The sequence below is a fragment of the Lactuca virosa genome, chromosome 5 (assembly GCF_052849685.1).
Source record: "Lactuca virosa cultivar CGN04683 chromosome 5, Lactuca_virosa_CGN04683_v6, whole genome shotgun sequence".
NCBI classification, from domain to species: Eukaryota; Viridiplantae; Streptophyta; class Magnoliopsida; order Asterales; family Asteraceae; genus Lactuca; species Lactuca virosa.
Genome location: NC_136430.1, coordinates 404,332,258 through 404,354,641, shown reverse-complemented (window position 1 = coordinate 404,354,641; position 22,384 = coordinate 404,332,258). Strand labels below are relative to the sequence as shown.

At 41.7% G+C, this 22,384-nt stretch overlaps 1 protein-coding gene across 1 annotated transcript; it reads right to left on the bottom strand.

The window, feature by feature from the left end:
- Window positions 1–19,008: 19,008 nt before the first annotated feature.
- Window positions 19,009–21,865, bottom strand: LOC145111363 (uridine 5'-monophosphate synthase / UMP synthase (PYRE-F) (UMPS)). The gene is made up of 6 exons (XM_079047648.1): window positions 20,912–21,865; window positions 20,278–20,361; window positions 20,047–20,129; window positions 19,815–19,902; window positions 19,431–19,685; window positions 19,009–19,346 (listed from the first exon to the last, which is right to left on the bottom strand). The coding sequence occupies exons 1-6, from the start codon at window positions 21,713–21,715 to the stop codon at window positions 19,215–19,217; spliced, it is 1,446 nt and encodes a 481-aa protein (XP_078903774.1). The 5' UTR covers window positions 21,716–21,865; the 3' UTR covers window positions 19,009–19,214.
- Window positions 21,866–22,384: the final 519 nt, after the last annotated feature.

Here is a 22,384-nt window from a genome sequence, read left to right as displayed (position 1 = left end):
TAGAGGTTGCAACCATTTTGCATGAAACAAAATAGTTACAGCCTATTAATAATGTTGTAGCGCGGGTAACTTCAACTCAGTATTGTTGGACGAAGTGGGAAAATTGATGCATTTCCTTTTTCTATTAATATAGTAAAATAAGTGTGGGGTTTTATGTGCTTATTTTCCTTTGGTCTATCTTTTCTTAATGTTTTAAATGCTTTGTTTATCATGAAACTCATCATTAACGTATAGATGTATCATTTGCATCTAGTATTAACAAATTCTTAGAATATAGCGTAAAGCACAAAATAATAAGGACGGTTTGTTAATTAAAATCTATTTTCATTTCTTTATGGTTTTTTTGTTATATCAGAATTGAATACCTTATGGCGTAATTTATTAAGGAACTCGCCAAGTTCTGTGCCTTGTGCTCATTTTGACATTTTATTAAAAACATGTTGAATTGTTATATGTAATTAAGAATATTTGTTATTTTGGTAGTTATCCCTAAAAATTTATTATAGAATATTTTAGACAAAATTGCTAAAATTGTCCTTGTGGTATGTTAAAAATTGTCATTTTTGTCCAAAAAGTTTTGAACTAGCACCAACGGTCCAAAACTTTGATTTTTTTAAGAGTTTGATCTAATTTGTTTTGAATTTTTTTCGAATCACTGGTTTTCCTTTATTAATTTCTTTTTCTATTTATTTTAAAATTTTATTATTTTTTTTTATTTAAAATTAAACAACCTCATCTCTCTCTCTCTCTCTCTCTCTCTCTCTCTCTCTCTCTCTCTCTCTCTCTCTCTCTCTCTCTCTCTCTCTCTCTCTCACAGATCACCACCTTCTATCGGACCACCACCACTTGTCAGACCAGTGTCGTTTGTCGGATCACATTGCTTGCCCGACCACCGTCGTCTACCGGACTATGCTGCTTGCCGACCCACCCTAGTTACCAGAGACGTTTTTTTGCCAGACCATCCAAACCACCTCCGGAGACGTAGATCTGAACCACTTCGTTACCACCGTTAAGATCCGTCAAAAACCCTAAACTTTCGTCACTGTCTCGCTCTCACCTTCACCGATTTTGGGTTTGCAAACTATAGCTCCAAGTTCTCTGTTCATTGTCATTCTCAGTTTAGATCTGTTATCCTGGTAAGGTGACGTGAAGATGGTGTTGGTGGTGGCGTGTTGGCGTTTAAAATTGACGAAGAAGGAGAGAAACGAAGTCGGTGGCGAGCTAGGGTTTGCTGAGGAAGATGTGGGTGAACTCCGACGAAGGGTTTCTACACTGTCCTTCGTCTTAACCTCACCACCCCTTCGTCTTCTACAAACACAAGAGGCTCGCAGGAGAAGGAAATAGACGATGCCGCCTCTCTAAACTCATTTTCCAGGTTGTGGTGGTGGTGGCATTTTGATTCTCCGGCGGTAGTTTCTGGAGATGGCATCGCTGATTTCCAATGTGTGTGTGAGAGAGAGAGAGAGAGGGAGAGAGAGAGAGAGAGAGAGAGAGAGAGAGAGAGAGATTGAAGTATGTCTATGGGGTGGGGGTATTAAATTAGGTTTATATTTTCTTTTTTGTTTTTTTTTAATTATGGAAAATGTAAAATAAACGTTCGGGGGCGGAGGACGTCATGCTCAGTATCATAACCATAGTGAAGAAAGTAAACACAACCATCATAAATATAATTTAAAAGGTTACATCGTTGCAAATATACATGTTTCCAAATAAATTACATATGATGTCAAAATAGCTCAAAAATATGCGTCTTAGCGTCTTGCCTTCAAATTCTTGTGGTTACCTGTATTACTGAATACCTGAGAATACAAGTTGTTTTTGAAAGAGTATCAGCATTAAAGCTGGTGAGTTCATAAGCAATTTATGAATGAAAAATGGATGTTGTTCCTTAAAGTTTGTTGCAAGTTTGTTTCCAGAAAATCCAATATTTTCTAAAAGGTTTATTGTAGTCTTAACTGAACCAAGACTTAGTGTATGTAAGTAAATCGTCATACTTATGTGTGGTTTTATATTTAAATAAAACTTCTTTTTGTAAAATTCGTAAATCTCCGTGAACGGTGTGTTTTGTTAATTCCCCATGTGAGTTGTTATAACCATGCTAAAACTCGAAGGCCTCGTACTCGACGTTCTTCGGGCGTCGGAATGTTATGACATTTGTCACCCCAGACCTGCCGGTCTAGCTGTTGCAAGCAGCTTAGGTGCGGGTTTGTCAGACCCAATATAGATCTATACACAACTATCACGCTCTCCCTACAAGAGATTCTGGTTATAACTACAGGACTTTTCGGTTGTACTTAAGAGTACCCTGAAGGTGAATGACTCACAAATTTATTCTTTAACAAGTTCATGTAGTTTGTAATGAAATACCCGTTTTGTAAATCGATTGTGTTGCTATCTCTTTGTTAAACGAAGTGTTCAAACTATACCTATTATAGTTTATCAAGTGTGTTTTACGTGTAATGAATCCTTGTTATGCATGACTTTGTATTTCAATAAAATGACATTGAAAATACTAAGTGTAAATCGTACACACCTTGCTCAGCATGTTACAATGTGTGAATAACTCTTAAACATGTTTTTGACAGTTTTACCCTTAACTGTCCCTGTTTTAGAATATTTATAGAAAAATCATCGTAAGTCGAAACTGAATCCGTAAACTCTGAGAGTTTGGAAAAAGAGTCTACTATATTCATAAATTTTCCTATAATTTTTGGTGGTCTCAAACCAGTGTGAAAATGTTCATCTTCACAGCTTGGTCCGATTTTGTTACTGCAGTGATAGGCAGTTTTGTAAAAATCACCATAAATTGTATAAAAATCGTATGGAGATGTGCAAATAGCCATTTTAAAGGTATAAACCTGAACTATTTGCATGTTAAACAGTTTTGAAAAATATTAAGTTTAAGTTGGGTAAAACAGTTCGTGAACAGGTCACAACTTTTATGTTGTAAGCTGTCAAGTTAAGTTTTAAATATGTTTTGGTGTTTTAACTTGTATTCCCCCCCCCCCCCCCTGAAAAATAAAGAAAGCTGGAAAATGTAGGGGTATGAACTCACCTTGAGTGATTTCTTGAAGAGTGGAAGGTTGAAGACGAGGAGTATCAAGTCAAGAACACTTGATGAACACGTGAATCGTTGGATGATCCTAAGAACGATTTTCGGTGTTAAAATGTGTGTAGATGATTCAAGGATGTTAAGAAAACATGGAATAACACTTGAGTTTAGATGAAATACTTACCAAAAAGTGAAGTAATAGCTCAAGAACTCCTTCAAAAAGTGGCTGGAAGTAGAGAGGAAAAGAAGCTTTCTTGAGGGGTAAGAGAAGTGTAAGCGTTTGATGGTGAAGGAAATGATCAAGGCAAACCAAGAAATCCTCCAGGGATTTCTTTATATAGGAGGTTGCTGGAGCAACTTGCAAGATTGATAGGATGTTTGCCTTGGTTTGTGTGATATGGATAAGGTTGGCTAATGAGGAGGTGACACATGGAAGGCAAGTGGGCACACTTGACCCACTTGATATTCTAGGCTATTTTCTTTATTGTAAAATAATGATTTATAATTAATAAATCCTTGAGATATGAATAAAATATGAGTTTAGGGAGTTTAAAATGATAAAAATATGAATTTGGTGAAAAATCCACGTCAAAAACGGGCTTAACAGGCGAAAGTAGTCGAAAACCGGACAATAGGAGCGAACCTGCGAGGGGTTCGGTTCTTTGGTGTTGAGGACCGAAAGTGGGGAGAAGGAACCGAAGGGGAGGCTCGGGCCCGAAGGTGATAGGGAAGCGAAATGGACCGAGGGCTCGGTTCATTTCGGGTGTTCTTGAGGTTCGGTCCGAGACTGGGAGGGTTCGATCCTGAGAGGCTAAGTTCGGTTCTCAAAGGGACTTTCGGTCCTTAAGCAGTTCGGTCCCTATGGGTTCGGTTCCTAGAGGTTTCGGCCCTATTTAGCTGTTTTTCAAGTAAACTTCCCGTTTCAAGCGGTTTTTGGCCAAGTTAAGGGCCGGGATGACCCGGATGACTATAAAAAGTTGAGAGAGATTTTGAGAGAGATTTGGGAGAGATTTAATTTTAGCCATTATTATTGTATAAACTCGTAATGCAAGGTTCGTGAACCCCGTTATGCTTCGTTTATGATTGTTTTAAGTCCCCAAAAGGGTCCATAGTCGTGTTTTGATGCGTTTAACTCCCTTCTTAGGGTTTTTAAATCGTTAAACACATAAAATTCCCGAGACACTTGAATTCTTGACATACGAATGCACATTTTTATAGAATAACTTTTAACATACAAGTACTAGTTAAGTTTGACCGGTTTGACTTGTTGACTTTGACTTTGACTTGAATTTGACGGTTGTCACATTATCCCCCCACTAGAACGAATTTCGTCCCGAAATTTGCATTTTGAGTGGGACTTCAAGTGTTGGGGAATAAATGTGGATATTTTTGCTTCATTTGGTCCTCACGTTCCCAAGTAAATTCGGGTCCTCGCTTGGCGTTCCATCGGACCTTTACAATGGGAATGCGGCTTTATTTCGTCGATTTGACCTCTAGATCTATGATTTCAACAGGTTCCTCTATGAAGTGGAGGTTCTCATTGATCTCAATTTCTTCCAAAGGAATGACAAGGATCTCATCAAACAAACATTTCTTTAAGTTTGACACATGAAAGGTAGGATGAACGTGGTTGAGTTCCTGCGGTAATCGTAGCTTGTATGCCACCGGGCCAATCCTGGCGAGGATTTCGAATGGTCTGATATACCTTGGATTTAATTTCCCATCTTTTCCAAAAAATATTAATCCCTTCCAAGGTGATACTTTCAGTAGTACTCGATCTCCAACTTGGAACTCCAAAGGCTTCTGTCTCTTATCCGCGTAGCTCTTTTGTCGGTCTTGCGAAGCCTTCATTCGTTCTCGAATTTGGACGATCTTTTCTTTTGTTTCCCTTATGATCTCTGGGCCAGTGAGTGCGCTGTTAGGAACTTGCCCTCTTGCTAGTTGTGTATTGCCCACCTCAACCCAGCACAGGGGTGATATGCACTTACGGCCATAGAGGGCTTCGAACGGAGCAACTTTGATGCTAGTGTGATAACTATTATTGTATGAGAATTCGATAAGGGGTAAATAAGCATCCTAAGCTTTACCAAAGTCTATCACACAAGCTCTTAGCATGTCCTCTAACCTTTGAATGGTTCTTTCACTCTGCCCGTCGGTTTGTGGGTGGTAGGTTGTACTCATGTCCAGTCTAGATCCCATAGATTTCTGCAGTGACTGCCAGAACCGTGACGTGAACCGACTATCTCTATCGGAGATAATGGATATCGGTACTCCGTAAAGTCGCACAACTTCTTTAATGTAGATCCTTGTCAGTTTCTCCATTTTGTCTGTTTCTTTTATTGGTAGGAAGTACGCGGATTTGGTTAATTTGTCGATGATTACCCAAATGGTGTCAAGTCCACCCGCTGTCTTGGGTAACTTGATAATGAAATCCATCGTAATCCGCTCCCACTTTCACTCGGGTATCTCTGGCTGTTGAAGTAGTCCCGAGGGCTTTTGATACTCCACCTTAACCTTGGCGCAAGTCAGACACTTGCCCACAAAGGTAGTTATTTCGGCTTTCATGTTCGGCCACCAATACAACTTCTTGAGATCTAAATACATCTTGTCTGAGCCGGGATGCACTGAGTAACGAGTTTTATGAGCTTTGTTCATGACAACGTCCCTGAATCCACCAAATTTTGGTGTCCAGATCCGGTTCATGAGACAACGAACCCCGTCATCCCTGACTTCAAGATTTTTTTCCATTCCTCTCAACGCTTCACCTGCCACGTTCTCTGGTTTTAAGGCTTCTTCCTGTGCCTCTTTGATTTGTGCGGACAGGTGTAAATGGATGGTCATGGTTAACGCCTTTACTCGGCGGCCCGAGTATTCCTTTCTGCTCAAAGCGTCTGCAACCACGTTGGCTTTTCTGGGGTGATAACGAATCTCACATTCGTAATCGTTTAGTAATTCCACCCATCGTCTTTGCCTCATGTTGAGTTCTTTTTGATTGAGGATATGCTGAAGGCTTTTGTGATCGGTGAAGATGGTGCACTTGGTGTCGTAGAGGTAATGTCTCCAGATTTTTAGGGCGAAAACTACTGCTCCCAGTTCAAGATCGTGCGTCGTGTAGTTTACCTCGTGCGTCTTCAGCTGTCTTGAGGCGTAGGCAATGACTTTTCCTCGTTGCATTAGCACACACCCTAGACCTTGGTTTGAGGCATCGCAATAAACCACAAAGTCCTCTGTTCCATCCGGTAGGGAAAAGATCGGAGCACTGCACAGGGTTCGTTTCAGTGTTTAGAACGCAGCCTCTTGCTTATCCCCCCAGACGAAAGTCACTCCTTTTTGGGTCAAGGTGGTGAGGGGCTTCGCGATTTTGGAGAAGTTTTGAATGAATCTTCGATAGTAACCGGTGAGTCCTAAAAATTGTCGGATTTCTGTGGGTGTTCGCGGTGCTGCCCAGCTTTCGATTTCCTTGATCTTTGAAGGGTCCACATGTATTCCTTCCTTGCTGACTACATGTCCAAGGAAATTCACTTCTCGAATCCAGAACTCGCACTTTGAGAATTTTGCGTACAATTTCTCCGCCCTCAGTGTCTCCAGGACTTGACGTAAATGTTGGTTGTGTTCTTCCTTACTTCGGGAGTAGACTAGTATATCATCGATGAAAACAATCACGAACTTGTCTAAGTAAGGTCGACACACCCGATTCATCAGGTCCATAAACGTCGCGGGTGCATTTTTTAAGCCGAAAGGCATCACTACAAACTCGTAGTGACCATAGCACGTTCTGAAGGCTGTCTTGGGAATATCCTCCTCTTGAACTCGTAGTTGATGGTACCCTGATCTAAGGTCAATCTTCGAGAAGAAACTTGGTCCTTGTAGCTGGTCGAAGAGGTCATCGATTCGAGGCAAAGGGTATCGGTTTTTAATGGTGAGTTTGTTTAATTCACGGTAGTCAATGCACATAGGGAACGATCCGTCCTTTTTCTTGACGAACAAGACCGGTGCTCCCCAAGGTGAGAAGCTTGGCCTAATGAAACTAATGTGATTACCCCTGTAATTGGAATAATTCACGAGGCACAAGATTCAGGGAAAAGGAATCACTTTTATTTCATCACCAAAAAACTTCCACTTAACATAGAAAACCAAACAATTAATAGGCTAAACTACCCGTGAAAAAGGGAACTACCCTTCACGATTATTAAGAGCTAAACTGATAACAACTAACTAATTTTAAACTAAGATAAGATAAAATACTTGTTGATTTCCCACGTGATTCCCTTTCAATCGGATCCTAACTGGACGGGCCCGGGTCTTGACGGGGCCTAGCTGCATCATCCTCCCCCACTTCGAAAGGACTCGTCCTCGAGTCAAATGGGTCGTCCAGCTCAGGGAGGAACGGAGATAGATCTGCAACATTGAATGTGGCCGACACATTATAGTGCCCAGGTAGATCTATCTTGTACGCGTTATCATTAATCGGTTTCAATACCTTGAATGGTCCATCTGCACGGGGCTGTAACTTACTCGCTCGACCCCCAAGAAACCTATCCTTGCTAAGATGGATCCACACGAGATCACCCTCCTCAAACACCACCTTCTTACGTCGCAAATTGGCCCTCCTTTGATACACAATATTGTTATTGGTGATTTGCTCGCGTACCTGTTTGTGGATATTCTTAATCTGATCTGCCCTCTCTTCCCCTTCAGCACTAAAGTACTCAGCAGCAGGTAAGGGGGCCAAGTCCAAAGGCGTGAAAGGATTTCGACCATACACAATAAGAAAAGGACTCATCCCTGTTGACTGATGCGTGGACCTGTTATAGGCGAACTCGGCTTGAGGAAGTACTAAGTCCCATTGCTTTGGATTCGACCCCACAAGACTCCGCAGCAAATTTCCAAGGCTTCGATTCGTAACCTCTGTCTAACCATCACTTTGCGGGTGGTGCGCGCTACTAAAGTGAAGTCGGGACCCCAACCGCTTCCACAACGTACGCCAAAAGTGACTCACAAATTTCACATCCCGATCAGAAGTCAACGACTTAGGCACACCATGCAACCTCACAATCTCCGTAAAGTACAAACGAGCCACCTGACTAGCATCATAGGTCTTGGCGCATGGAACAAAATGACTCATTTTAGAGAACCTATCCACCACCACCATGACGGAGTCTTTCTGCCGTTGCGTGCGAGGAAGTCCTACCACGAAATCGAGACTAACATCTTCCCATGGGCCCTCTGGAACTGGTAACGGCATGTAGAGACCCGCATTTGATCGATGTGTTTTGGCAACATGACATGTTCGACAGCGATCAACAATCCGCGTGACAGCAACACTCATCTTTGGCCAAAAAAAACGTTCTTTTACTAGTTTTAACGTTTTATCTCGCCCAAAATGCCCCGCCAACGCCCCTTGGTGTCCCTCCAACACAATCGCATCCCGCAACGAACACTGGGGCACACACAACCGAATACCTTTAAAAAGAAACCCGTCATGTAGCGAATACCCCTGAGACGGTCCAGCCCGACAGGTGGTCCAAATAGCTGAGAAATCCGGACCGTCCGAATATAGCGTTGCAAATTGTTCAAACGCATCCACACGAACTTGGAGTGACGTAAGTAATCCGCGACGGCAGCTAAGAGCATCAGCCGCTGTGTTTGTTTCCCCAGACTTATGACGAATGACAAATGAAAACTCTTGTAAGAACTCAACCCATTTAGCATGTCGAGGGTTTAGCTTATGTTGGCCCTGAATAAAACGCAATGCCTGGTGATCCGAAAACAAAATAAATTCGGTATGCAAAAGATAATGTCTCCAGAACTCCAAACTTCGGACAATAGCATAGAATTCTTTGTCGTAAGTACTATACTTTTGTTTAGCTTCATTTAGTTTTTCGCTAAAGAAGGCAATAGGGCGACCCCCTTGACTAAGCACACCACCAATACCAAAACCCGACGCATCACACTCAACTTGGAACGTGTCTTTGAAGTTTGGTAGCGCCAAAACTGGGGCGCTGGTGAGGCAGTGTTTTAATTCCTCAAATGCGACTGTTGTTGCCGGTGACCAGTAGAAGACTTTCCCTTTCAAGCAGTCGGAAATAGGGGATGCCACGACGCTAAAGTTACGGATAAACCTGCGGTAAAACGATGCCAAGCCCATGAAACTACGCACCTCGTGAATCGTGGATGGTACAGGCCATGAGGTGATGGCATCAACTTTCGATTCGTCCATGCGGATCCCGTTACCCGATATTAGATAACCCAAAAACAATACCTCAAAAGACAAGAAACAACACTTGGTACCGTTTACGTAAAGTTTCTGGTCTCGTAATATCATGAAAACTGAACGAAGATGCTCAAGGTGCTGATGAACCGTGTGACTAAAAACAAGAATATCATCGAAGTACACGACGACACACTGACCAATAAGGGGCTTGAATATGTGATTCATCAACCGCATGAATGTACTAGGCGCATTTGAGAGCCCAAACGGCATTACCATCCATTCGTATAATCCATCTCTCGTTTTAAAGGCGGTTTTCCATTCATCTCCTGGTCTCATTCTGATCTGGTGGTACCCGCTTCGTAGATCAATTTTCGAGAAAACGGAGGAACCGTATAGCTGGTCCAGCAAATCGTCCAAACGGGGTATGGGAAAACGGTACTTAATTGTGATTTTGTTGACCGCGCGGCTGTCAATGCACATTCGATACGTCCCGTTAGCTTTTGGAACAAGGAGAGCGGGGACGGCGCACGGGCTCATGCTCTCACGAATCAGCCCCTTGTCTAGAAGCTCGGTAACTTGGCGTTGTAGCTCCCCGTACTCGGTTGGGTTCATCCGGTAGGCTGGTTTATTCGGGATGACTGCTCCGGGGATGAAGTCAATACAATGTTGGATCTCGCAAACTAGTGGAAGGCCTGCGGGTATTTCTTCTGACAACACATCTGCAAATTCACTAAGGAGGGGTCGTACTTCAGGTGGCGGTTCGGTGGTTGTGTTGTTGTTGACTTCTGTTATGACCATCGCGAACACGAAGGGTGGCTTTGTGTTTCTTGTGAAATCCAAGAAAGCTGACTTGGTAAGAACCAGGGCTTTTGTTCCCATAGCACGCGCGTCAAGGGGTACTAGCTGAACATTCACACCTTCTTTCTTGAATGTGTAGGTATTCAAGTATCCGTCATGCTTTGCGCGCCGATCGAACTGCCAAGGTCGCCCTAGGAGGATGTGACAAGCATCCATGGGGATGACCTCACACCACACCTCATCCGAGTATCGAGTGCCAATGCTGAATTGGATGAGCACATGTGTCGCACCTTAACCACGTTCCCCTTTTTTAACCACGTGAGCTGGTAGGGTTCGGGATGGTCTTCTCTTTTCAACCCCAGTTTGTCGACCATTGATTATGCCACCATGTTCTCACAGCTACCCCCATCAATGATAATGGTGCACACTTTCCCTTTGACTGTGCAACGGGTCCGGAAAATGTTGTTTTGAAGCCATCGATTATCATCCGGGTTGTGACACGAGTTAGTGCTGAGGACCCTCTGGACAATGAGGGCTTCCCCTTTGTCTGGGTACATGATCTCTAAATCAATATCCTCCAGTTCTTGAGTTTCCTTTTCGTTTTCAGTGTCATACATGGGCGTTGTGTCTTGGGTGAGGGTGATAAGTTGGGTATTGGGACAGTCCCTCGCGAAGTGACCAAGACCCCCACACTTGAAACATCGGGGTGGCCCACGCGTTGTCGTCGCGGGTGTGGTGGTGGTGGAACTACTCGATCCTTCAGTTCTGGACGAATGGAAACGATTACTGGATGGTCCACCTGTAGCGGGTCGAGTCACAGTTTTGGTCATGTTCTTCTGTTTTTCAACCTTGAGGGCTAACTGGCACACATCATTGAAAGACCAATATTGTTGTAACTGGATTACATCAGCAATTTCAGGCCTTAAAACCCCCAAAAACCTGGCGACTAACTGTTCTTCTTCCTCCTCTATCCCACATCTGATTCGTAACCTGTCAAATTCAGAAATCACTTCCTCCACTGTAGTAGATTTCTGAGAAACATTATTGTAATCCAAGAAAGCATCTTGGCGGAATGTTGGGGGAAGAAACCTCTCCCGTAAGAGCTTTCTCATCTTCTCCTACGTGGTCACTCGAGGTTTTCTTTCACGTGCTCTTTTCTTTTTCATGTTTTCCCATCATAATGAAGCATATTTACGCAATTTAAGGGCTACTAGTTTTACCTTCACATCCTCAGGTACGTCTCGTAATTCAAAAACACGCTCCATTGTTTGGAGCCAATCAAGAAAAACATCCGGGTCATTCCTTCCGTCAAACTCAGGCACTTCAATCTTGATTCCGAGATTCCGGAGCGGATCTGATCGCTACTCCCTTAGGTCACGGGGTTGCCGCTCGGGTTGCAGCCGAAACTCTCGTGCAAACGGGTTTTGTCGTTCCTCCCAAACATCTACGTCTGTTTCTGTTTCCTCGTCGGATCGCCGCTCCTGCTGCGCTTCAAGGTCTCGGACCAATTGCTGCAGTCTTGCAATCTCCTCAACGTCTCGTGGGTTCCAGGGGGTTCTTCATTGCCTCGGTCGGCGTTTCTATAGAGATGCCCTTGCCCTCGACTGCCACGATTGCCTCGATCTCCCATGATTGAATCTTGGTGGCGCTCTGATACCAACTAATGCGATTACCCCTGTAATTGGAATAATTCACGAGGCACAAGATTCAGGGAAAAGGAATCACTTTTAATTCATCACCAAAAAACTTCCACTTAACATAGAAAACCAAACAATTAATAGGCTAAACTACCCGTGAAAAAGGGAACTACCCTTCACGATTATTAAGAGCTAAACTGATAACAACTAACTAATTTTAAACTAAGATAAGATAAAATACTTGTTGATTTCCCACGTGATTCCCTTTCAATCGGATCCTAACTGGACGGGCCCAGGTCTTGACGGGGCCTAGCTGCATCAGAAACCCTTGCTTAGCAGTTCATTCAATTGACTGGACAATTCCTGCATTTCGGCTGGGGCTGGACGATATGGTGATTTGGCTACAGGGGTAGCCCCAGGAATTAGATCAATTCGGAATTCGACTTGTCGAGCAGGGGGCACTCCTGGAAGGTCTTCCGGGAATATGTCGGGGAAATTACAGACCTCCTGAATGTCTTTGATGTTTTTCACTTCTTGTTTCTTGTCCACGACGTGGGCTAAGAAGGCGTGATACTCCTTGCAGAGATACTTTTGAGCCTTGACACAAGAGATGATCTGAAAGTTCGAGCTAGGCTTGTCGTCATAGACGACGAGGGTTTCGCCATTTAGCAGATTAAGGCAAATGGCCTTTTCGTGACATAGAATTCCGGCATGGTGAGGGCATAACCAATCCATGCCAATGATACCATCAAAACTTTTTATGGTGACCGGCATAAGGTCGATTTGGAAAGAGTGATTCTTTAAGGTGAGGGTACACCCGGTGTAAATGTCGTTAGTGTTCTTTGTTTTTCCGTTAGCCATTTCTACGGTGAATGTGTCTTTTAGTGTTTGTGGTTTTTGTTTAAGCAAGCGTTTAAATTGATGACTCACGAAGCTTTTCTCCGCGCCACTACCGAAAAGAATGCATGTGTATGTATTGTTGAGGAGAAATGTACCGGTGACCACAGTTGGATCTGCAACCGCTTCCTCATGACCTATCGCCGGGACTCTGCCCACTTCACCAGAGTTGGGGTTTCTTGCCTTCGGGCAGTTCCGCTTGAAGTGTCCTGCTTCTCCACAACCATAGCAGGTTCGACTTGCTCCGGTGTTGGCAGCTTGTGCGTTTTGTTGGACTGGAGCTTTACAAAATCGGGCGGTGTGCCCCTTTTTGTTGTAGTTGGTGCACTGCATTTCACGGCATGCGCCGTTGTGATGAAAGTTGCACTTGTTGCACTTGGGTAGGTTCCCGGCGTATTGCCTTATCGGAGTTGGGGTGGCAATGGCTGTGGCAGCGTGCACAGCAACCACTTGTTGCTTTTTGGCAGGGTCTTGAGTAGGTTGACCCTTCTTCTTGTTCCAGAACTTCCTTTTGTTGCTTCCCCCTTTCGCTTGCTCGGGGGTGGTTGTCACAGTGCCATGGCTAGCTTCATGGTCGATGAGTTGTTGTGCCAGATGTTTGGCACTGTCAAAGGTAGTTGGTTTTGAGGCCAATATGTTTCCTTGAACTTGGGGAGATAGTCCCCATATGTATCTTTCCACCTTTTTGCTTTCCGAAAGAACCATCCCGGGACACAGCATGGCTAGATCGCTAAACCTTAAGGTATAAGACAGGATGTCAGAGCCTGTCATTTTGAGACTCCAAAGTTCTCCTTCCAACTTCTGTATCTCGCCCCTTGGGCAATACTCCTTTATTAACATGGTTTTCAGGTCTTCCCATGTTATCGAATTAGCCACAGGAAGTGTCAATGCCTTGACGTGGCCATTCCACCAGGTGAGGGCCCTATCAGAGAATGTGCATGCTGCAAATTTGACCTTGCTTGCTTCAGGGCATGCGCATATTTCGAAGATGGATTCAGTTTTCTCGAACCATTGCAGCAATGCTATGACACCTCCGCTTCCATTGAAGGTTTTGGGTTTGGCATTTGTAAAGTCTTTGTAGGTACACTCTCTCGAGCGTCCCTGGCTGTCCCCTTCATTAGAATTTGTGGCACCATTACTCGCACCACCCGCATTATTAGTGCTGATTTGGGACATTGCGGCTGCTACTGCGGCAGTCACGGCAGCCTGGAACATTACTGGGTCGAACTGAGGGGGTGGTGGTGGTGGCGGCGCTGTAGTTCCTGCGGCGCTGGCGCGTCTAGGATTTCTACGAGGTGGCATTTTCTGCCATATCAAGAATGAAAAGACGATAAGTCTTTGATGACACTCACAAGTCGAGAGTTAAAACTAATCATTATTAGTTCTTTATATGCATCATGATTTCGACTTGTAAAGATATAATAGGAATCCATTCATACTAGAGGTCTATAGATAATGAAATATAGACTTTATGAATGTTGATAGTTTTGATTCACATGCAATGTCTGTGATAGAATCCATACCGGGCTCATCCAACAATCGTTTGATGTATAATATTTATATAAATTTAAGATTTAATAAACTTCCGAATCTAATGGGTCTGCCCTGGATCCACAACCAAACAAGGAACAGGATCCAAGGCGGAACCATCATTTCTAGGTCGACCCGGTCTTAATTATATATAACTTTGATTTATACATCAAGCAATCATAGATTGACCACCAGTAAATTTAATCTGAAAATAATCCATGTCATGAACCTTATGTAATGTTCCCAATAAAACAAATAGCGTGCCAATTTCATTGATATAACTTGGTATACAATATTTGGGAAATTTTGACCCTACAGGGGTCTATGCTACATCAATGTATGGAAAAATTTTGACCGCCTAACAGATCCCGGAAGTGTAAACACTTAAATCGCAAGATCGGACATACAATAATAGAAAAATAATCGTAATATTTATCCGCAAAACTAGATTAAACAGAAGTGAGCAATGCAAACACTACTTGCGGCAGTTGAAGCTCTGAGGGTCACGAAGTGAAGACACGAAGTTCCTCGTTTCCCTCATTTCAGCTCTGGATTCTGCCGCTTGGCGTTCTGCTTCTGCCAGACGTCCTTCTAAAGTGGCTCGGTGTTCCCGGATCTCTCGTACTTCGGCTTGGGTCGCGGCCATTTCCCGTCGAAGAACCTCGGTGCGGTCTCGAGTCCGATAGTGGTCATCATCCAACCGGCGAAGGCGAACGGAGTTGACTTGGCTGGTGGCACCAATTTCCATGAGGTGGTGGAGGTTCACCCTTGTTTGCTCCTCGTGGCGTGCGACACGGTGAACTATGATAGGAAGGGCTCTGTCGGCTAATCCTCCTCTACTGAGGTCGTAAAAACCTCGTTGCATGCCATAAGGAGGACGTTGACCTTGCTCTCGGCTCCATCTATGTATAGTTTCGGCCCATTGGGGCGTCGGGCCCTGGAAGTGTTACGGAGGGATAGGGGCAGGGTGTGGATTGTAAACTTCGGGTTCTGAGTCGGTTCCATCTGAGTCTTCTTCCTCTTCCATGGGTTCTTCATCCTCCATGGGTTCTTCTTCTTCCATGGGTTCCTCTTCGGAATCTTCCATTGGGTCTTCCACAATCCAACCGGCATTCCCTTGGTTGGGGAAGTAAGGGTCATCCGGTAAGTGAAATCCTGCCATTGCGCCTGTACGAGAATAGGGATAAGAAGGATATCGCGAGAAATTTTGGGAGTTAGAAGTTAGTTATCGCAATTTATAATGTGATTATTACGGTTTTTGTGTTAAAATACTCCTACAGTATTTTTATGTTTAATTCTCGAAGTTTTTGGTAAGTTGTAGACTTGTTGCTCATCATGATTCTTCTTCCGCATACGTTGGTCATACCTTGGCTAAATATAGTTGATCAGGCTATATCCATCCAACATCTGACTACATATCCCGAAGCTGGATCATGGTGTCCAACTTGTCTCAATACTTTTATGTTATTGCCAATATGATATTGAATTTAATGAGTGCGATAGTACGTGTACTTTTATAAAAATACAAATTTTTATTTTTAAAGTACTTTTGAAAAGCTACGTCAGAGAATTTTTGTCCCGTTATATTTATAGTTTGTATATCTTACGTGGTTCGATATACTTAGTTCACTATAAACAAAGCTCTGATACCAATCTGTCACACCCCCAAACCGGAACGGCGGAAACGTTCGGGGGCGGAGGACGTCATGCTCAGTATCATAACCATAGTGAAGAAAGTAAACACAATCATCATAAATATAATTTAAAAGGTTACATCGTTGCAAAAATACATGTTTCCAAATAAATTACATATGATGTCAAAATAGTTCAAAAATATGCGCCTTGGCGTCTTGCCTTCAAATTCTTGTGGTTACCTGTATTACTGAAAATCTGAGAATACAAGTTGTTTTTGAAAGAGTATCGGCATTAAAGCTGGTGAGTTCATAAGCAATTTATGAATGAAAAATGGATGTTGTTCCTTAAAGTTTGTTGCAAGTTTGTTTCCAGAAAATCCTATATTTTCTAAAAGGTTTATTGTAGTCTTAACTGAACCAAGACTTAGTGTATGTAAGTAAATCGTCATACTTATGTGTGGTTTTATATTTAAATAAAACTCCTTTTTGTAAAATTCGTAAATCCCCGTGAACGGTGTGTTTTGTTAATTCCCCATGTGAGTTGTTATAACCATGCTAAAACTCGAAGGCCTCGTACTCGACGTTCTTCAGGCGTCGGAATGTTATGACATTTGTCACCCCAGACCTGCCGATCTAGCTGTTGCAAGCAGCTTAGGTGCGGGTTTGTCAGGCCCAATATAGATCTATACACAACTATCACGCTCTCCCTACAAGAGATTCTAGTTATAACTACAGGACTTTTCGGTTGTACTAAAAAGTACCCTGAAGGTGAATGACTCACAAATTTATTCTTTAACAAGTTCATGTAGTTTGTAATGAAATACCCGTTTTGTAAATCGATTGTGTTGCTGTCTCTTTGTTAAACGAAGTGTTCAAACTATACCTATTATAGTTTATCAAGTGTGTTTTACGTGTAATGAAACCTTGTTATGCATGACTTTGTATTTCAATAAAATGACAATGAAAATACTAAGTGTAAATCGTACACACCTTGCTCAGCATGTTACAATGTGTGAATTACTCTTAAACATGTTTTTGACAGTTTTACCCTTAACTGTCCCTGTTTTAGAATATTTATAGAAAAATCATCGTAAGTCGAAACTGAATCCGTAAACTCGGAGAGTTTGGAAAAAGAGTCTACTATATTCATAAATTTTCCTATAATTTTTGGTGGTCTCAAACCAGTGTGAAAATGTTCATCTTCACAGCTTGGTCCGATTTTGTTACTGCAGTGATAGGCAGTTTTGTAAAAATCACCATAAATTGTATAAAAATCGTATGGAGATGTGCAAATAGCCATTTTAAAGTTATAAACCTGAACTATTTGCATGTTAAACAGTTTTGAAAAATATTAAGTTTAAGTTGGGTAAAACAGTTCGTGAACAGGTCACAACTTTTATGTTGTAAGCTGTCAAGTTAAGTTTTAAATATGTTTTGGTGTTTTAACTTGTATTCCCCCCCCCCCCCCTGAAAAATAAAGAAAGCTGGAAAATGTAGGGGTATGAACTCACCTTGAGTGATTTCTTGAAGAGTGGAAGGTTGAAGACGAGGAGTATCAAGTCAAGAACACTTGATGAACACGTGAATCGTTGGATGATCCTAAGAACGATTTTCGGTGTTAAAATGTGTGTAGATGATTCAAGGATGTTAAGAAAACATGGAATAACACTTGAGTTTAGATGAAATACTTACCAAAAAGTGAAGTAATAGCTCAAGAACTCCTTCAAAAAGTGGCTGGAAGTAGAGAGGAAAAGAAGCTTTCTTGAGGGGTAAGAGAAGTGTAAGCGTTTGATGGTGAAGGAAATGATCAAGGCAAACCAAGAAATCCTCCAGGGATTTCTTTATATAGGAGGTTGCTGGAGCAACTTGCAAGATTGATAGGATGTTTGCCTTGGTTTGTGTGATATGGATAAGGTTGGCTAATGAGGAGGTGACACATGGAAGGCAAGTGGGCACACTTGACCCACTTGATATTCTAGGCTATTTTCTTTATTGTAAAATAATGATTTATAATTAATAAATCCTTGAGATATGAATAAAATATGAGTTTAGGGAGTTTAAAATGATAAAAATATGAATTTGGTGAAAAATCCACGTCAAAAACGGGCTTAACAGGCGAAAGTAGTCGAAAACCGGACAATAGGAGCGAACCTGCGAGGGGTTCGGTTCTTTGGTGTTGAGGACCGAAAGTGGGGAGAAGGAACCGAAGGGGAGGCTCGGGCCCGAAGGTGATAGGGAAGCGAAATGGACCGAGGGCTCGGTTCATTTCGGGTGTTCTTGAGGTTCGGTCCGAGACTGGGAGGGTTCGATCCTGAGAGGCTAAGTTCGGTTCTCAAAGGGACTTTCGGTCCTTAAGCAGTTCGGTCCCTATGGGTTCGGTTCCTAGAGGTTTCGGCCCTATTTAGCTGTTTTTCAAGTAAACTTCCCGTTTCAAGCGGTTTTTGGCCAAGTTAAGGGCCGGGATGACCCGGATGACTATAAAAAGTTGAGAGAGATTTTGAGAGAGATTTGGGAGAGATTTAATTTTAGCCATTATTATTGTATAAACTCGTAATGCAAGGTTCGTGAACCCCGTTATGCTTCGTTTATGATTGTTTTAAGTCCCCAAAATGGTCCATAGTCGTGTTTTGATGCGTTTAACTCCCTTCTTAGGGTTTTTAAATCGTTAAACACATAAAATTCCCGAGACACTTGAATTCTTGACATACGAATGCACATTTTTATAGAATAACTTTTAACATACAAGTACTAGTTAAGTTTGACCGGTTTGACTTGTTGACTTTGACTTTGACTTGAATTTGACGGTTGTCACAAGGACATTTATTTTCACATGAAGATATTTTGGTCCAGCCTTGTTTCTCACTTTTTATGGTTTATGTTGATGTCATTACACCTAAACTAGGGCATATGTTTGCATTACTTAGTACTTACCCCTTAATGATAGTAAACAAAACCCAAGAAACCCTTTTATCTCTTTCATTAACTCAAAAGTCTCGTGAACCCTAACTAGTTCATGCTTTCTATAAAGTCACAATTGTTGATGGTCTACCACAACCACCAAACACCATCTTCTTCAATGCTGCAAACTATCCCTCACCACCATCCAAAATCTTGTCCACCAATGTAAGTTAAAAATTCAGATCACATAAATCAAAAGATAAGAACCACGATGTGCCTACCAAATCAAGTTTCAAAAATGTTTTTTTTTTCGCTTCCACACCAATTGATTCCTCAACGATAAGAATCTAGAGGAGGAAGAACCAGGATCTCAAAGTTTCATCTTTACATTCATATGTGTTTAAATTCAAATTCTTCAAAGATAAGAACCAAGATCTAGATCCCAAAGGATAATAGACTCCATTGAACATTTAATAACAAAGTCCCTTTGTCTATGTGATAATACACACCACAAAACAAACACATGATTAAAAACAAGACGTTGGTTTCAATTTTCATACAGACTTGCTCTTGGAATACGCCTCCCAACCTTGAACTCGGTATTCCCGGGCCGCATCAACAGGATTAGCAGCTTTTATGATTCCACGCCCCACAATTATAATATCACTACCTCTTTCACAAATTACCTACAAAAAAGATATATATGTAAATAGATTGATATTACTACAACGTGTAAGAATTTAAAATTAGTTTGTTTGAAGAAGAGTTACAGAGTTTGGAGTGTTGTATTGTTGGCCTAAAGCATCGCCGCCTTTAACCAACTGAACTCCGGGGGTTGCGTGAATGAAGGATGGATTAGACGGGCAGGCTGACCATGATGCCGGGTTGACCGAGATAAAACCAATTACAAAATCGGAATGTTGTTCCGCTATTTTCACTGCTGCAGCTGTGTAATCACCAGTGGCAAAGTTTCCAGCAGAGCTCATTTCTGCAAGAAGCAGTAACCCCCTTCCACGAGCCAAACCCTGTGGGACCCGTTGTAATAAATTAAATGCAAAGATAGTTGAAGGACCTAAGACGTACGATTAGAAAGTTCAGGGACCTGGATGGGACAAATGGAATAGTTTGTTGCCATTTTAATGTAAGATGCAAACCTTTAATTTCAAGCCGTCAACAATTCCAGGACCTGATATAATGTGACAATTCACGATATCTGCCCATTCCAATATACGAAAAATACCCCTGCAATATAATCAACAAAATAAAATAACAAGGGCATTCACGTCTTTTGCACAGATAAGAGATAAAAGTATGTTGCTATTTCTAGCATTTAGCCCAAAATACAAACACTGTGGTTTTGATTTCTAGAGGATGTGACTAACTTACCCTTCATATTGCATTGTTACAGTGTTGCCAATGTCAGCAAATTTTCGATCTTCAAAAATGAGAAAATTGTGTTTGTCTGCAATCTTCACAAGATACAAGGAAGGTCAGTATCATTCTCTATTAAATTGTTTTTTTTTCTATATTACAGACAATTAATCAATTTGAAAACCAAAAGTTAGCATTCTTGCAAAATTTAAAGCTCAAAAGCTTTTTAGGGTTTAGAGATCATACTGAACGAAGCTTTGATCCAAAATCTGGGGTGAAATCAGGAAGAATGTCCACATGGGCTTTTAACATACAGATCTCGGGTCCAATCTGCATAAATCAATAAACAAACAACTTAACCCACAAAATCAACAACACAAGTACAAAACTGTTTTCATGTGTCATTTGTGGTCTTTCACATTCAAGATTATACATATCTAGTTAATTTTAGTTTGTATATTTTGGGTTAATTTACTTATACAGTTATATTTTAAAGTAATAAGTATTACATAAAATATTTAATTGTGTTATAAAATGTAAATGTAATATTTTAATTTAATAAAACGATTGTTTTAACAATAAATTGAAAATAAATTATATACAGATAACTTGTTTAATAATATAACTTCCAAAAGTTATCCTAACAAAAACATGCAAGACAATTTCATAAAACAGTGCAGGTATATTTGAAAATCAAAATAAGTTAGAAAAAAGCTATAATACTTTTTGGTGTAAAAAGTAGTGTAGTCAGAGTTCAATGTCACAAATCTATAAAATAAAATCTGAAAATAGATCATTTTAGCCAAAAAAATCAACATTATAACTAATTTATGTACTTGCAATCTCATGTTGACATGAAGTAATTGGGATGATTTCTGACCTTATCAGCAATGGCCAACAACTCAGAAGCAGTTGATACATCAGCAGATAAACACAAATTGCTTTCTTTCTTCACCATGATTTCAAACAGTCTCTTCCCAGTTGGATTCTTAGCCAACTTAGCTCGATCGTCATACGGGATCCGGGCCTTAACGGAAGTATCCTTAGCAACCACCGGAGCAACCTTCTTGTTCTCTTCTAAAAACTTAAGCACCATAGCCTCCGTCTCCTCGGAAACCCTACCTTTCTCCTTCAAAACCCTAACCATGTCTGTAAGCTTCACCATTGAGTGAAGCGTAATCCCATTAGCCGCAAGGTTTTCTCTCCCACCCTGCTCCCTGTCAATCAGAACCACAGCGTCATTAACCTTAAGCCCGGCGGCACGCAATGGCGCCGCCGTCTCGAGAACTGAAGTTCCACTTGTGACTAAGTCTTCAACAACTAAACAAATCTGATTGGGTTGGAAAGCGCCCTCGATGACTTTTGAAGTACCGTAATCCTTGATTTCTTTGCGGCGCATGAGCATTGGGACATCGGAAGAAGTGGATATGACGGTGGCAATGGGGAGGGCGGTATAAGGGACGCCGCAGATGACGTCGTAGGCGGCGGAAGCAGGGAGGGTGGAGATAATGGTTTCGGAAATGAGGCGAAGGAGTTTAGGGTATGAGACGATGAGGCGGAGATCGATGTATATGGGTGAAAAGATGCCGGATTTCAACTTGAAGTTTCCAAATTTCACGGCGGATATCTCGTGCAGTTGAAGGATGAGCGACTCCATTGTTGACGATGATGATGGAGAAGACATATTTCTGCTTTATGCAAATGTGCGTTTGCTTTGCTTTGGTGGTGCTTATGCGTTTCGGCGTTAATGGAGGGCTGCTTTATAGGAAAAACGGCATCGACGGCATCGACTGCAGTTGCACTTTTCAAAAAGCCGCGTTGCGTTAGGGATTCCTGTCTAATTTTTTCAAGTTATTATGGAAAATAATACCAATTATCCTAACATTTAGAGAAATTAACAAATTAAGCACACATATTTATTTTTAATTTTATTTTTTAAGATTATTTATTTTGAGAAGCCGATTCGTATTCCTTATATGTTTTTGGGCCTTAGCTGACCTCATCAAAACCAGCGATAGTAAATTATAAATAGATAAAATGGGCCTAATCCACTATAACTTATAGTCTTATATCACAATTTTTGGGCCCTAGCTGAGGGGAGGCCCAGACAATGGCCTATAGCTTACGGTGGCTATGGAGTGCCGATTAAATTAATAGGACGAGAATAAGACACTACCATTGGACTAGAAACCATTGGGTTTAATGTTATAAAGGAAGAATTGCAACCCCATTTTATTTTCGCCTTTTGAATCGAGTCGCATATATCAATTTTTTCAACCCTTCGGATTTCACTTAACAGTTCTTCTTCGTTCTCTTATAAGATTAGTTGAAGCACTACCTTCATCAATCAATT

Excerpts from the sequence above, each read along its gene's own strand:
- LOC145111363 (XM_079047648.1), bottom strand. The coding sequence starts at position 21,715 with ATGTCTTCTCCATCATCATCGTCAACAATGGAGTCGCTCATCCTTCAA. Across the intron at positions 20,362-20,911 it reads TGTTGGCCATTGCTGATAAG|ATTGGACCCGAGATCTGTAT; the intron begins GTCAGAAATCAT and ends TGATTTATGCAG. Across the intron at positions 19,686-19,814 it reads TTGACGGCTTGAAATTAAAG|GGTTTGGCTCGTGGAAGGGG; the intron begins GTTTGCATCTTA and ends CGGGTCCCACAG.